This window comes from Alosa alosa, chromosome 7, assembly GCF_017589495.1.
Source record: "Alosa alosa isolate M-15738 ecotype Scorff River chromosome 7, AALO_Geno_1.1, whole genome shotgun sequence".
Taxonomy (NCBI): domain Eukaryota; kingdom Metazoa; phylum Chordata; class Actinopteri; order Clupeiformes; family Clupeidae; genus Alosa; species Alosa alosa.
This window is the reverse complement of record NC_063195.1, coordinates 21,934,175-21,946,674: the sequence shown is the minus strand read 5'-3', so window position 1 is coordinate 21,946,674 and position 12,500 is coordinate 21,934,175. Positions and strand designations below refer to the sequence as shown.

General features: G+C 43.8%; 1 protein-coding gene across 1 annotated transcript in view; it reads left to right on the top strand.

Annotated features, from left to right (window-relative positions):
- The window catches only part of ttyh3b (tweety family member 3b), a 48,700-nt gene that overhangs the window by 14,006 nt on the left and 22,194 nt on the right, over positions 1-12,500 (top strand). The window contains exons 2-3 of the mRNA XM_048248192.1: positions 5,209-5,277; positions 5,974-6,074. Of these exons, the coding sequence (XP_048104149.1) occupies positions 5,209-5,277; positions 5,974-6,074 (170 nt within the window). The remainder of the gene's footprint in view (positions 1-5,208; positions 5,278-5,973; positions 6,075-12,500) is intronic.

The window sequence follows — 12,500 nt, the reverse complement described above, 5'->3', positions numbered from 1 at the left end:
TTTACAGTCACGAATGCCCTGTAGGCAAAAGAATGCACCTGTAAGCACTGGTGGCAGGAAAAGCCATCACAGCTGGGTTTCTCTTTCAGTGTGTGTGTGTGTGTGTGTGTGTGTGTGTGTGTGTGTCTGACTCTGCACGTGTGTGTGATTATGTGCGTGGGCGACTGAGGAAACATGAGTCTGGGCTGAGTCCCAACGATCCACCTCCCCAGGCCTCTAATCTGCAGCCCTGGCTCCTCCATCCTGTGGACTTGCACACTACAATACCGAGGGAGCAGAGTGGGCACTAGTCTGTGACCACTACAAAGGATACACTAGTCTGTGACCACTACAGAATGTACGTTAGTCCATGCTCACTACAGAGTACACTAGTCTACAGAGTACACTAGTCCATGCTCACTACAGAGTATACACTAGTCCATGCTCACTACAGAGTACACTAGTCCATGCTCACTACACTAGTCCATGCTCACTACAGAGTACACTAGTCCATGCTCACTACAGAGTACACTAGTCCATGCTCACTACAGAGTATACACTTAGTGTATCACAAACAGATTTGATCTGAGACAACATGTTTACAGATTGTTATAGTTTGGAGAGGTAGATTGTGTGTGTATGTGTGTGTGTGTGTGTGTGTGTGTGTGTGTGTGTGTGTGTGTGTGTGTGTGTGTGTGTTTGATTTAAGGTAATTGCAATGTAAGCAATCATGACTCTTTTCATCCCCTGCTTAAATCAGGCTTTCATTTCACTCCCTCATTTCTTATCCCCTCTCATTCATCTCCCCCTCTCTCTCCCTCTCTCTCTCTCTCTGAAATATAAATCCGTTCCCCAAGGATAACAAATCTGCCGACTTTCCCACAGACTCTCACCATATAGAAATAAACAGATAAGCACATGATTCAGCCCAACTGTCTCTTACTCTGTGTTTATCATGTCTCTCATGCTATTTCATTTACTGACTCTCCCTCTCTTCATTTCTCTTTCCCTCTCTTTCTCCCTCTCCCTCTCTTTTTCCCTATAGCTTTCCCTCACCCTTTCTCTATCTCTCTCTCCCTCTTTCTTTCTATCTATCTTTCCCCTTCTTAGTTCAACTTGAGTGGAGTGTATAATTAAATTATTGCCAAATCTCTAATTTTACATAGAGATGGATATAAAATCTCTCTCTCTTTCTCTCTCTCTTTCTCATTAATGTAGTACATCATTGGCAAAGCACAGACTGTACAATTCAGAGACTGGCAGATAAGTGCCCATGAAGCACAAAGCTAAAAATACAAACACGCATATTTATAAATTTATTTAGCAGATGCCTTCACCCAAAGCCAGATACAGTCATTTAGCTACAGCATTAATTGCATTATGTGCCTTATCAACAAGGCTCAGTGGGAAACAAGATAGAACTCTCAGTTCAGCTGCAGGAACAACACCGAGCATGAATTATGTAGACATACTGCTGTATTACAGTATAACATACTATACTATTCTGTACTATACTATACTATACTGTTGAGATACTATACTGTTGAGATACTATACTATACTATAATATACAATTCTGTACTATTCTATACTATACTATACTATTCTGTACTTTACTATACTATAATATACTATTCTGTACTATACTATACTTTACTATACTATAATATACTATTCTGTACTATACTATACTATTCGGTACTATTATGTACTATACTACACTATACTATATACTAGCCTATACTATACTATTCTGTACTATACTGTACTATTCTCTACTATACTATACGTAAGGGGTAATGGAGGACAGGCACGTTCGAGGTGGTGCGCTGCGCGTCGGGCCGTTACTGCTCAAAAGTGCATTTCATTCTGTAAACCGAACGACTTGGAGTCCATTATCCCGCTTATTCCACTGCTGCCACTTGCGTTGTGTTCGTTTGCTGTTATAATTTAAACTTTTCCCATCGCTAAAACTACTTCTTTCAGACACATATCTACTCATTTCTCAACTCATTGCAGGACAAACTGCCGTTACTAGTTCTAAATGGATGGTTGCTACGGCCAAAGGCCAGTCGTTAGTTCTATCTCTCCCGTTGTCAAGCGGGCATATCCCAGGATTCTGATGAACCTTAGCTTTGACTAAACTGTAGGCCTACAGTAGCCTACTGTACTGTACTACACTATACTATTATCCTATACTGTGTACTAAATGCACAGGAACTCTAGAATTTCTCTCACTCTTTTTTCTTCATGTATTTCTTCTCATCAATTTATCTATCACCCTTTCATTTTCTCTATCCCTTCCTCTCCCTATTGCCCTCCCCCCTCCCTCCGTCCCCCACAGCCCCCTTCTCCTACTGAAAGCCTGTCTTTGTGTGCTGTGCTGTCTGGGCTGCTCTGGGGGTCGGGGGTCAGAGGGAGAGGCGGCCACAGGCCTCAATGTCACGCCACAGGCCAACTGTTTTGCTTAGATTCCAAACTGTTTGTGTGAGGGACGTCGGGGGCTTTTGGGATCGCACCAGCACACACACGCACACACACACACACACACACACACACACACACACACACACACACACACACACACACACAAGCACATCCTTGCATGGACACACACACAAACACACACACAGACACACTGTACATACACACACACACACACACAAGCACATACTTGCATGGACACACACACAAACACACACACAGACTCACTGTACACACACACACACACACACACACACACACACACACACACACACACACACACACACACACAAGCACATACATGTACTGTATGCATGCACACACACACACACACACACACACACACACACACACACACACACATACACATACATACATGCATAAGCATACACATGCATCCATACACAATACACAGAGCACAAATACGCACACATAAACACAAGCCTACACAAATGAGATTCTGTGGATTTGTATGTGTGTGGATGGACATGGTCTGTTGTTGAAACCTCAGCACATTCTCACATTTTGATTCCACTGTTTCCATCTCCAAGAGGGACGGAAGGGGAAACAGAGGTATCGTCTGTAACCTATTAAATCACTCTGCAGCTCTCCCCAGCTCAGTGTGTGTGTGTGTGTGTGTGTGTGTGTGTGTGTGTGTGTGCATGTGTGTGTGTGTGTGTGTGCGTGTTGAAATACATTTTATTCTCCTTGTATGACTTCCTTCAGAGGGGAAACAGTATTTTGGACAGTGTGTGTGTGTGTGTGTGTGTGTGTGTGTGTATGTGTGATTATGTGTGTGACCTACATTCGCACATACGGAGAAATCCATGCCACAGAATTCCGAGCACGAAAATGAAAGAAGCAATTAAGATTGCCGAATTGCATCGGTCTGGAAGCTACATTGGGATCTGCGAGAGCAGATTTGTCTTACAGAGACAACAAAAATCCACAACATGGAATTGTGTGTTTGGTTTGTCTTTCTGCCTGTCTGTGTGTGTGTCTGTATGTGTGTCTGTGTGTCTGTGTGTCTGTGTGTCTGTGTATGCGCACACGCGGGATTCCGGGCTGAAAATTGCCACACAGTAATATGAGATCGGTTTTTCCAGAGTTAGCCGCCAGATAAGATCATAGCCATTTCTCCGAGTGCATACTTGAATTCCAAATGGAGTACGCACTTGATACTTAGCATGTCAAGTAGGGTCCCAAATCTCAAGTATGCAAGCACCAGTAGAGAGGAACATTCCTTGATGAGATCTCCTGCATACCTGCAGAGTGGGGTGAACACAAGGGCATTTCGGATCAAGGGCTTTGTTTGGGGGACAAAATGCTCAGTGCCAATCAAGCTCAGAATTCCGAGACTAGAAAACAAAAGAATTCCAGAAGTCTGGGGGTCGTTTCAGTTTTGGCCCCCACGCCCCTCCCTTCTCTGATCTAGATCAAACCTGTCGGGGCATGTTTAGGATTCTCACGCAGACACACACACACACACACACACACACACACACAGAAAAGTTTCCCCTCACACATGCTTTCCTCCTTTGGATTGGTCTGTGTGTGTGTGTGTGTGTGTGTGTGTGTGTGTGTGTGTGTGTGTGTGTGTGTGTGTGTGTGTGTTTGTGTGGTCACATCTGTTTGTCTGATCACAGCTGCCTGTGTGGGTGTGTGAGTTAGGGAAAGTGTCTGTGTCTGTGAAATTAGGGTATGCAAGATAGACAACATTGTAACTACGTATGTGTTTTGCCTGTATGTGTGTGTGTGTGTGTGTGTGTGTGTGTGTGTGTGTGTGTGTGTGTGTGTGTGCGCGCGTGTGCATCTGTCTGCCCATATCTTGTTGCTGCTGTGCACTGCAGCTATAGTTTATATGGCTGTAGTAGATATGCTCAACCTGGCCTGTGGGTGTACCTAATGATGACACTTCTTTAACATATGATGTCACTTCCTGTGTATGACAATGATGTCATATCCTGTAAAGGATATCATATCTTGTTGCTGCTGTGCACTGCAGCTATAGTTTATATGGCTGTAGTAGATATGCTCAACCTGGCCTGTGGGTGTACCTAATGATGACACTTCTTTAACATATGATGTCACTTCCTGTGTATGACAATGATGTCATATCCTGTAAAGGATATCATATCTTGTTGCTGCTGTGCACTGCAGCTATAGTTTATATGGCTGTAGTAGATATGCTCAACCTGGCCTGTGGGTGTACCTAATGATGACACTTCTTTAACATATGATGTCACTTCCTGTGTATGACAATGATGTCATATCCTGTAAAGGATATCATATCTTGTTGCTGCTGTGCACTGCAGCTATAGTTTATATGGCTGTAGTAGATATGCTCAACCTGGCCTGTGGGTGTACCTAATGATGACACTTCTTTAACATATGATGTCACTTCCTGTGTATGACAATGATGTCATATCCTGTAAAGGATATCATATCTTGTTGCTGCTGTGCACTGCAGCTATAGTTTATATGGCTGTAGTAGATATGCTCAACCTGGCCTGTGGGTGTACCTAATGATGACACTTCTTTAACATATGATGTCACTTCCTGTGTATGACAATGATGTCATATCCTGTATCAAATGACATCATGTCCTGCCTCTTTCATGCTGCCAGCCACTGTGTTTCAGTTGTGAGTGTCTAGACCTGGACCTTATCTTCCTCGATCTGGGCCTGTAACAAACCCTGTCACTTCTTGTAACTAATGACATCACGTCCTGTTTCTCCTGTGCAGTCGGTGCTGCTGCTGGGTGCCGTGGCGCTCGTGTGTCTGGCCCTGGATCTGCTCTTCCTGCTCTGCTACTCCTTCTGGCTGTGCTGCGCCTTGGAAAACGCTGACCGTAGCGCCGACTGCTGCTGCACCGCCTGGTGCGTCATCATCGCCACACTCGTCTGCAGGTGAGTACAGCACACAACACACACACACACACACACACACAGAAAAGTTTCCCCTCACACATGCTTTCCTCCTTTGGATTGGTCTGTGTGTGTGTGTGTGCAGACTCTTTGCAGTGGATGCTGTTGCTAGGCAGTGCTGTCTCTGCTGACGAGAGGGTGACTTTCACTGTGTGTTAATAGCAGTCCTGGGTATTTTGTAGTGTTTTTTTTTTGCCATTTGCCAAAATACACCCTACTTAGGGACAAGAGTCAGACCTTATCAGAAATTCGTTAACTCAATGCGATTATCTAGCTTTCTAATATCTATGTACCTAATGATGACACTTCTTTAACATATGATGTCACTTCCTGTGTATGACAATGATGTCATATCCTGTATCAAATGACATCATGTCCTGCCTCTTTCATGCTGCCAGCCACTGTGTTTCAGTTGTGAGTGTCTAGACCTGGACCTTATCTTCCTCGATCTGGGCCTGTAACAAACCCTGTCACTTCTTGTAACTAATGACATCACGTCCTGTTTCTCCTGTGCAGTCGGTGCTGCTGTTGGTGCCAGGGCTGTGTGTGTCTGGCCCTGGATCTGCTCTTCCTGCTCTGCTACTCCTTCTGGCTGTGCTGCCGCCGCCGCAAGAGCGACGACCCGCCCAACGCCGACTGCTGCTGCACCGCCTGGTGCGTCATCATCGCCACACTCGTCTGCAGGTGAGTACAGCACACAACACACACACACACACACACACACACACACACACACACACACACATGAGCGTCTGCACTGATGCACACTTGCACACCGAGTCTAGCACACTCAGGTACACACATAAACAGTGCTACACTCAGTCATACTCATGCACGTGCACCCTTTAAGAATCACACACACACACACACACACACACACACACACACACACACACATACACACACACACCACGCACACACACACACACTCCCGCTGATCTACATCTACAATCTACATCCATTCCTCTAATCATAGACCCACATGTATATGCATCCACAGCAGAAAAACTACTGCCAGGCTATACTACCTATATTACCTATTGTAAAAGCACCAATTTCCACCCCTTTTTTTTGAAAATTCCAAAACAAAGATGTTTTTTAAAACTTCAAAATAACATTTGATAAATGAACCTTACATTTTTCAGTAGCCATAGGTGTGTTGATTTGAACTAAATCTGGTTTGGTTATTAACGGGAGTATTTACTGCCTTAAAAATTCGATTTTGTTTACCGTGCTCAGAGTTTGGTGCTGGGCTGGTGGGTGCCCTATATCCGCCCACTTACTCACCACATCAACGGTTAGACCGAGAATTCTCGTCGCAAAATCAAAATTCCACTGGAGCTGTTTAGTACACGCAGCCTTACAACACTGTTTACAGCTCTTCGAGTCACTGTACAATGTAATTTTTGTTACATAGCTAATTTAGATACAAAAATGGGGTGGGTGCTTGTGTTTCTTTAGGAATCCACCGTCTTGGTTTGTATAGAAAATAAATATTAAGTGACACATACACGTAAAAGGGCAGAAATAGGTGACGTTCCGATATACAACCTATAGGTCCTTGCACTTCTGCTGTTTAATTTCAAGCACACATACTCTCACTGAAACATGCATTTAGTATGTGTGTGTAATGTTCATCACTCAGTATAGTGCCCCCACTACCACAGGCATGCACCAGTGCAATCCTGCTCTCCCATTGGAGGAAATCCCACGATAGTTTATCAGGTCCTCCCAGGTCCACTAATCCTGCCCTTAATATAGCTCTGATGGGAAAACAGAACGGAAGTGCAATGGGCCTGGGCGGTGTGTGTGTGTGTGTGTGTGTGTTTGTGTTGGGGTTACTGTGCCACCCACTCTATGCATAACTCCATTTTGAATTTGCTTATACTGGCAGATCAACTTTCTGTTTACATTAATACATTAGCAGATATGGCTCTTTTATATAGTCATTGTCTCGTCTCACGGTAATGTAGACTGCCTTGGTAAAATTGTTGTGTGCCACTCCCTCCAGCAAACGGGAAAAGGGTTTCAATGTTCTCAACTAGCAATAGCCTACTATATTAATAGTGACAGGCCAGTAATCTGTCATTTTCTGTCATAGCCAACTGTGTTTGTGCCTATTTCTCTCTGTCTCTTGTTATCTTGCTGTCTTGCATTTTGCATACACCAATGTATGATGAAAATGAGTGTTAGCGTGAGAGAAAGTGTGAGTGTGTGTGTGTGTGTGTGTGTTTCTGATTGTGCTGCATTGCGTTTAGCTGGCTGCAGTGTTGTGCACTTTGGTATTTTTAGACTTAATCTTCTCTCCACTACACTGACATGCCAAAGCAGGCAGACTCTCCAATGCATTAACTGCTCACTAAAGAGACGTTTTTCTACACTTTCCTTCTCTTTCTCTCTCTCTCTCTCTCTCAAACACACACACACACACACACACACACGCACACACACACACACACACACACACATTCTCTTATTCTCTCCTGTTTGTGGATTTGTTCTTGTTCTCTGTGTTTGTGGGCATGTTAGACTGGGGGAAAGGTTAGTGTACGCAAAAAGAAACATTATGACAGTGTTCAATAAGACAAACACACAAACAAATCTCTCTCTTTCTCTCACACACACACACACACACACACACACACACACACACACACACACACACACACACACATACACACACACACACACACACACACACACACACACACACACACACACAAATAAATGTAAACATGTTCTTAGCAGTAAACAATGATTGGCTCAACATCACTATAACTGATCACTTCTCTAGTCAGTGACCTGAAGTTGCCCTTGTGAAGCCTGGCTCAACATCACTAGAACTGATCACTTCTCTAGTCAGTGACCTGAGGTTGCCCTTGTGAAACTTGGCTCAACATCACTATAACTGATCACTTCTCTAGTCAGTGACCTGAGGTTGCCCTTGTGAAACTTGGCTCGTAGCCACAAACTCAACCATGTTATCCTTTGCATCCTAAGAAATATTAGCCCACTTTTTACAGCACAACGCCTGTGTAGCTCAATCAACAAGTCCTATGTTTAGAAAATGTCTAAGCGTTTCTAAGTTGCATGCTACATTAACCAGTAAACTCACTTGATTCTCCATGCTGACAGTTAAGGTATGTAGCTAAGAAAGACATGCTTAACATTTATTTTGAAAAGATTCTGCAACAAATGATCTTGCAACAAACTCAAGAGGGCTATTTTTGTTGTCATTGGGGTTCTTGTAAGTGGAATTAATGAATCAATATCATATGGCACATAAACACTCGACTGTAATCTCTCTCACACACACACACACACACACACACACACACACATACACTGTACACACACACACAACTCTCTACTCTCTGCACTGATATTAACGTCCAGGGGTCCCTAGAGGCAGGAAGGAAGTGAGGAGAGGAGGAAGCCTTGTAAGTGAGCGATTTGGAACGTGGCCACTCTCCCTGATATCACCTGTCAGCTTGGATACTAATCCACCCGACTGGCAGCGTCCTGTCCTCTTAATGAAGTACCCTAGGGAGTCAGCGGCACTCAGACAGAGAAAGACGAAGAGAGAGAGAGAGAGAGAGACACACAGAGAGACACAGAGAGAAAGAGAGATGACGCCACTGAAGGAAGAGAGCTGGCAAAGTCAGTGCTGACTGTCACACGCATGAAACACTATACCAGAGGGACACCCCAGTCTACAACACGAAGCTGGGCCAGCCCAGGGCCAGCTCTGTGCCGAGTGCTGCAGTGGTATCTGACTTGTCAGGTGTAACATTTGTGTGATAGATAAGCTGTAAAGAGCTCATTTCATACTAAGAATAGCATCATGGCTGTCTGGGAAGCTATTGAGATGCATAGCATTCATTCCCATGCTAAGAATGTGAGTACTAGGCTACATTTGATGTCATTCTCATGCTTATAACATGAGTGCTAGGCTACATTTGATGTCATTCTCATGCTTATAACGTGAGTGCTAGGCTACATTTGATATCATTCCCATGCTAAGAATGTGAGTGCTAGGCTACATTTGATGTCAAGAAGACATCAGCTGGCTACAGCGCCTGTACAATATACGAGTCCATGTACCCTCGGGGACCCGAGTTTGAGTCCAACCCGGGTCATTTCCTGATCCCATCCCATCTCTCTCTCTCTCTCCCACTCACTTCCTGTCAGCCTCTTCACACTTTCCTGTCACAATAAAGGCTAAAAAGCCCCAAAAATATACTTAACAAAAGAAGACACAATATGAAGGTTCTAGAATGGGGGAAGCCGTAGTGCAGTGTCAGTGCGGCATGGGCCGTCCAACACCACACGAGTCTGGCTCTGGCCTCTGCTCTGAGATCAGTCGAGAGGGTTTTACTGTGTTTCATCAGCGATTAAACTGACACTATAGCTGACATACAAAACTTTAGTCAGAGCATGTAGACAGTAAAAAAAAATAAAAAAAAAACATGAAAGAGATGTGATGTACTGTGACGACTGACAAACCACAAAGCAATAAATCTGAAGTTTATGATCGTGGCCATTTTCCCAGTTCGGAGGAGAGCAAATCAAGCCACTGTTTATAAACTATAAATAGAGCACATTCAACTATAACACATGTTGAACAAAGTGCTTCACAGTAAATGTGAGCTTTATTTGACAGCCATTATTAAAGTATTTCTTTAGCTGTAAAGGTCTTTTACATACCACAGATGTATCACAATGTTAATTGCTTGCCAAAGACTAGTTTGGGAGCATACAAGTCAAAACCCCTTTGGCATTGTTTGCAAGGAACAAGTGGTTTTGAATGGGTGATTCCTCCCATTGTGAGTGGCTTTGGCTAGCTCAGGTGTTTCCTGCTGGAGTTAGCACGTTAGCTTTTGCTGCCACGTTATCATACATGCATCACCCCTGCTTATAATAACTAAACAAACACACAGCAGACTAATATGATGACCATGAGAAGTGCAATGGGCCTGAAAGGCCAACTCCCCTCCTTGTGATTAGTTAAGCACTTGAGATTGAAGATTAAAACTGTTAAACATGAAGAACCCTACAAAGCCATTTTCTTCTGAAGGTGGGATTAAATTATAAGTAAAAAATAATAAAAAGTCTACAGACATTCTTTACATTTTCAAGGGGACTGATAATAATATAATTAATGACCTCACTAATCTAGTCGGCCATTTGGAATGACATTGGCTTATGTGACCTACCCCAAACTTATTGGAAATTAATGGGATTGAGATGTCTGGGTTAAAATCTTGATATTCTATTGGGTAAGCAAAAATGTGAAGGATTTACAGCATTGAAATGTGTTGAAATTGCATTGAATGCATTGAAATGTATATGAGAATAAATGCACTGAAATGTGTATGAGAATTAATTAATGCACTGAAATGTGTATGTTAATTAATTAATGCACTGAAATGTGTATGATAATTAATTAATGCACTGAAATACATATGAGAATTAATGCACTGAAATGTTTGTGTGGTGCAGCAGGTCAAAGAGGCACATTCCAGCCGAGGTTAAGGCAACATTCAAGGCTGAAGGCTTCAACCACATAAACAACATAAACAACTTTAAACAACGTAAACATCTCCACAGATGGACTAATGGTGCCCAGTGATTTAACCGCCGCTGATGGCTGACCAACGTCCGTTTGCCCTCTAAACGCTGGATGAATTACGTTATGTCCAGTATTTCCCTGAACTCCCAGTTTGAGTTTGAGAACCAGTTTGAGAACCAACCAGTGAGAACCGGAGTGCAACCAAGCCTTACACCTCCACCAGGCCTGCCTCACCTATAGACCTCAGTCTAGATGTCGTGGACCAGCCAGCATCACCTTCCAGTGCTGCATGTGTGCTTTATATCTGCATTCTGCACCCACAGGCTCTGCAGCAAGTAGCCATGCTAGCATTAAGTACGCTAGCAGTTAGCCATGCTAGCATTAAGTACGCTAGCAGTTAAATACGTTTGCCATCATAAGCCAAACACACACACACACACACATACACACACACACACACACACACACATGCGCTCACACACACACACACACATGCAGCAGTTAGCCATGCTAGCATTAAGTACGCTAGCAGTTAAATACGTGCCATGAAACGGCTACGGGAAACTGGGTCACCCAGAGCGGGTGAGCGAGCGAGTGAGCGAGGTGCGGGGATGTGTGGTCGCCTTCTTCTCCGCTGTCCTTCTCTCGGAGCAATTACATCAGCCTGGGCAAATGCTAACGCTAAGGCGCTAGCCAGCGCGAAAAAGCACAAGAAACAGGACAGTGCGAGAGAGAGAGGAAATTATGTCATGGTGACCATGGCAGCGTGGCTCATGCTGCATTATCTTTCTTCTTCCTTTTCTCTCTCTCTTTCTGTCTCTCTCTCTCTCTCACTCTCTCACTCACTCTCTCACTCACTCACTCTCTCCATCTATCTCTCTCTCCCTCCTCTGCATCATATCCACGACCATATCCCACCTATTGTGTGCGAAAGGCAGCCACAGAAAAGGAGAAGAATGAACCCTTTTAGAGATGGAGAGAGAGAGAGAGAGAGAGAGAGAGAGGGATGGGTTGGTGATTGAATGGATGAACACAAACATGAAAGAAGGAAAAAGAAAACAGGATAAATCTATGAATCTGTGGGGAGAGTGAGAGAGAGGGGCATGTGGAGCCAAGCTGATATGATGGCATGCATTGCATCAAACACACACACACACACACACACACACACACTGTGGTGCACACACATAATGTGTACCAGCAGTACCTTTGATAGATTTGGATTCTGTTTGCTGTTCCATAATTTCATTTTTGTTTGTTTGTGTGTGTGTGTGTGTGTGTGTCTGTGTTCTGCAGACATACACAAGCAGTTTGTGCTGCACCTGTCCTTTATCAAAACACGCTTTTTTCATCTCATATCTCTCTTTTTCTGTCTTCTCACTCTATCTCTTCCTCTCTGTTCTGTCTATCTCCCTCTTCCTCTCCTTACCAGCCTCTGTCTCTTTTCTTTTTTAATCTCTGTTTCCACTCCGCCTCATCTCTTCCCCAGAGAGGTTGCCATAGCAACAGAATCAGATTTTGAATGTTTGATGCTGAGA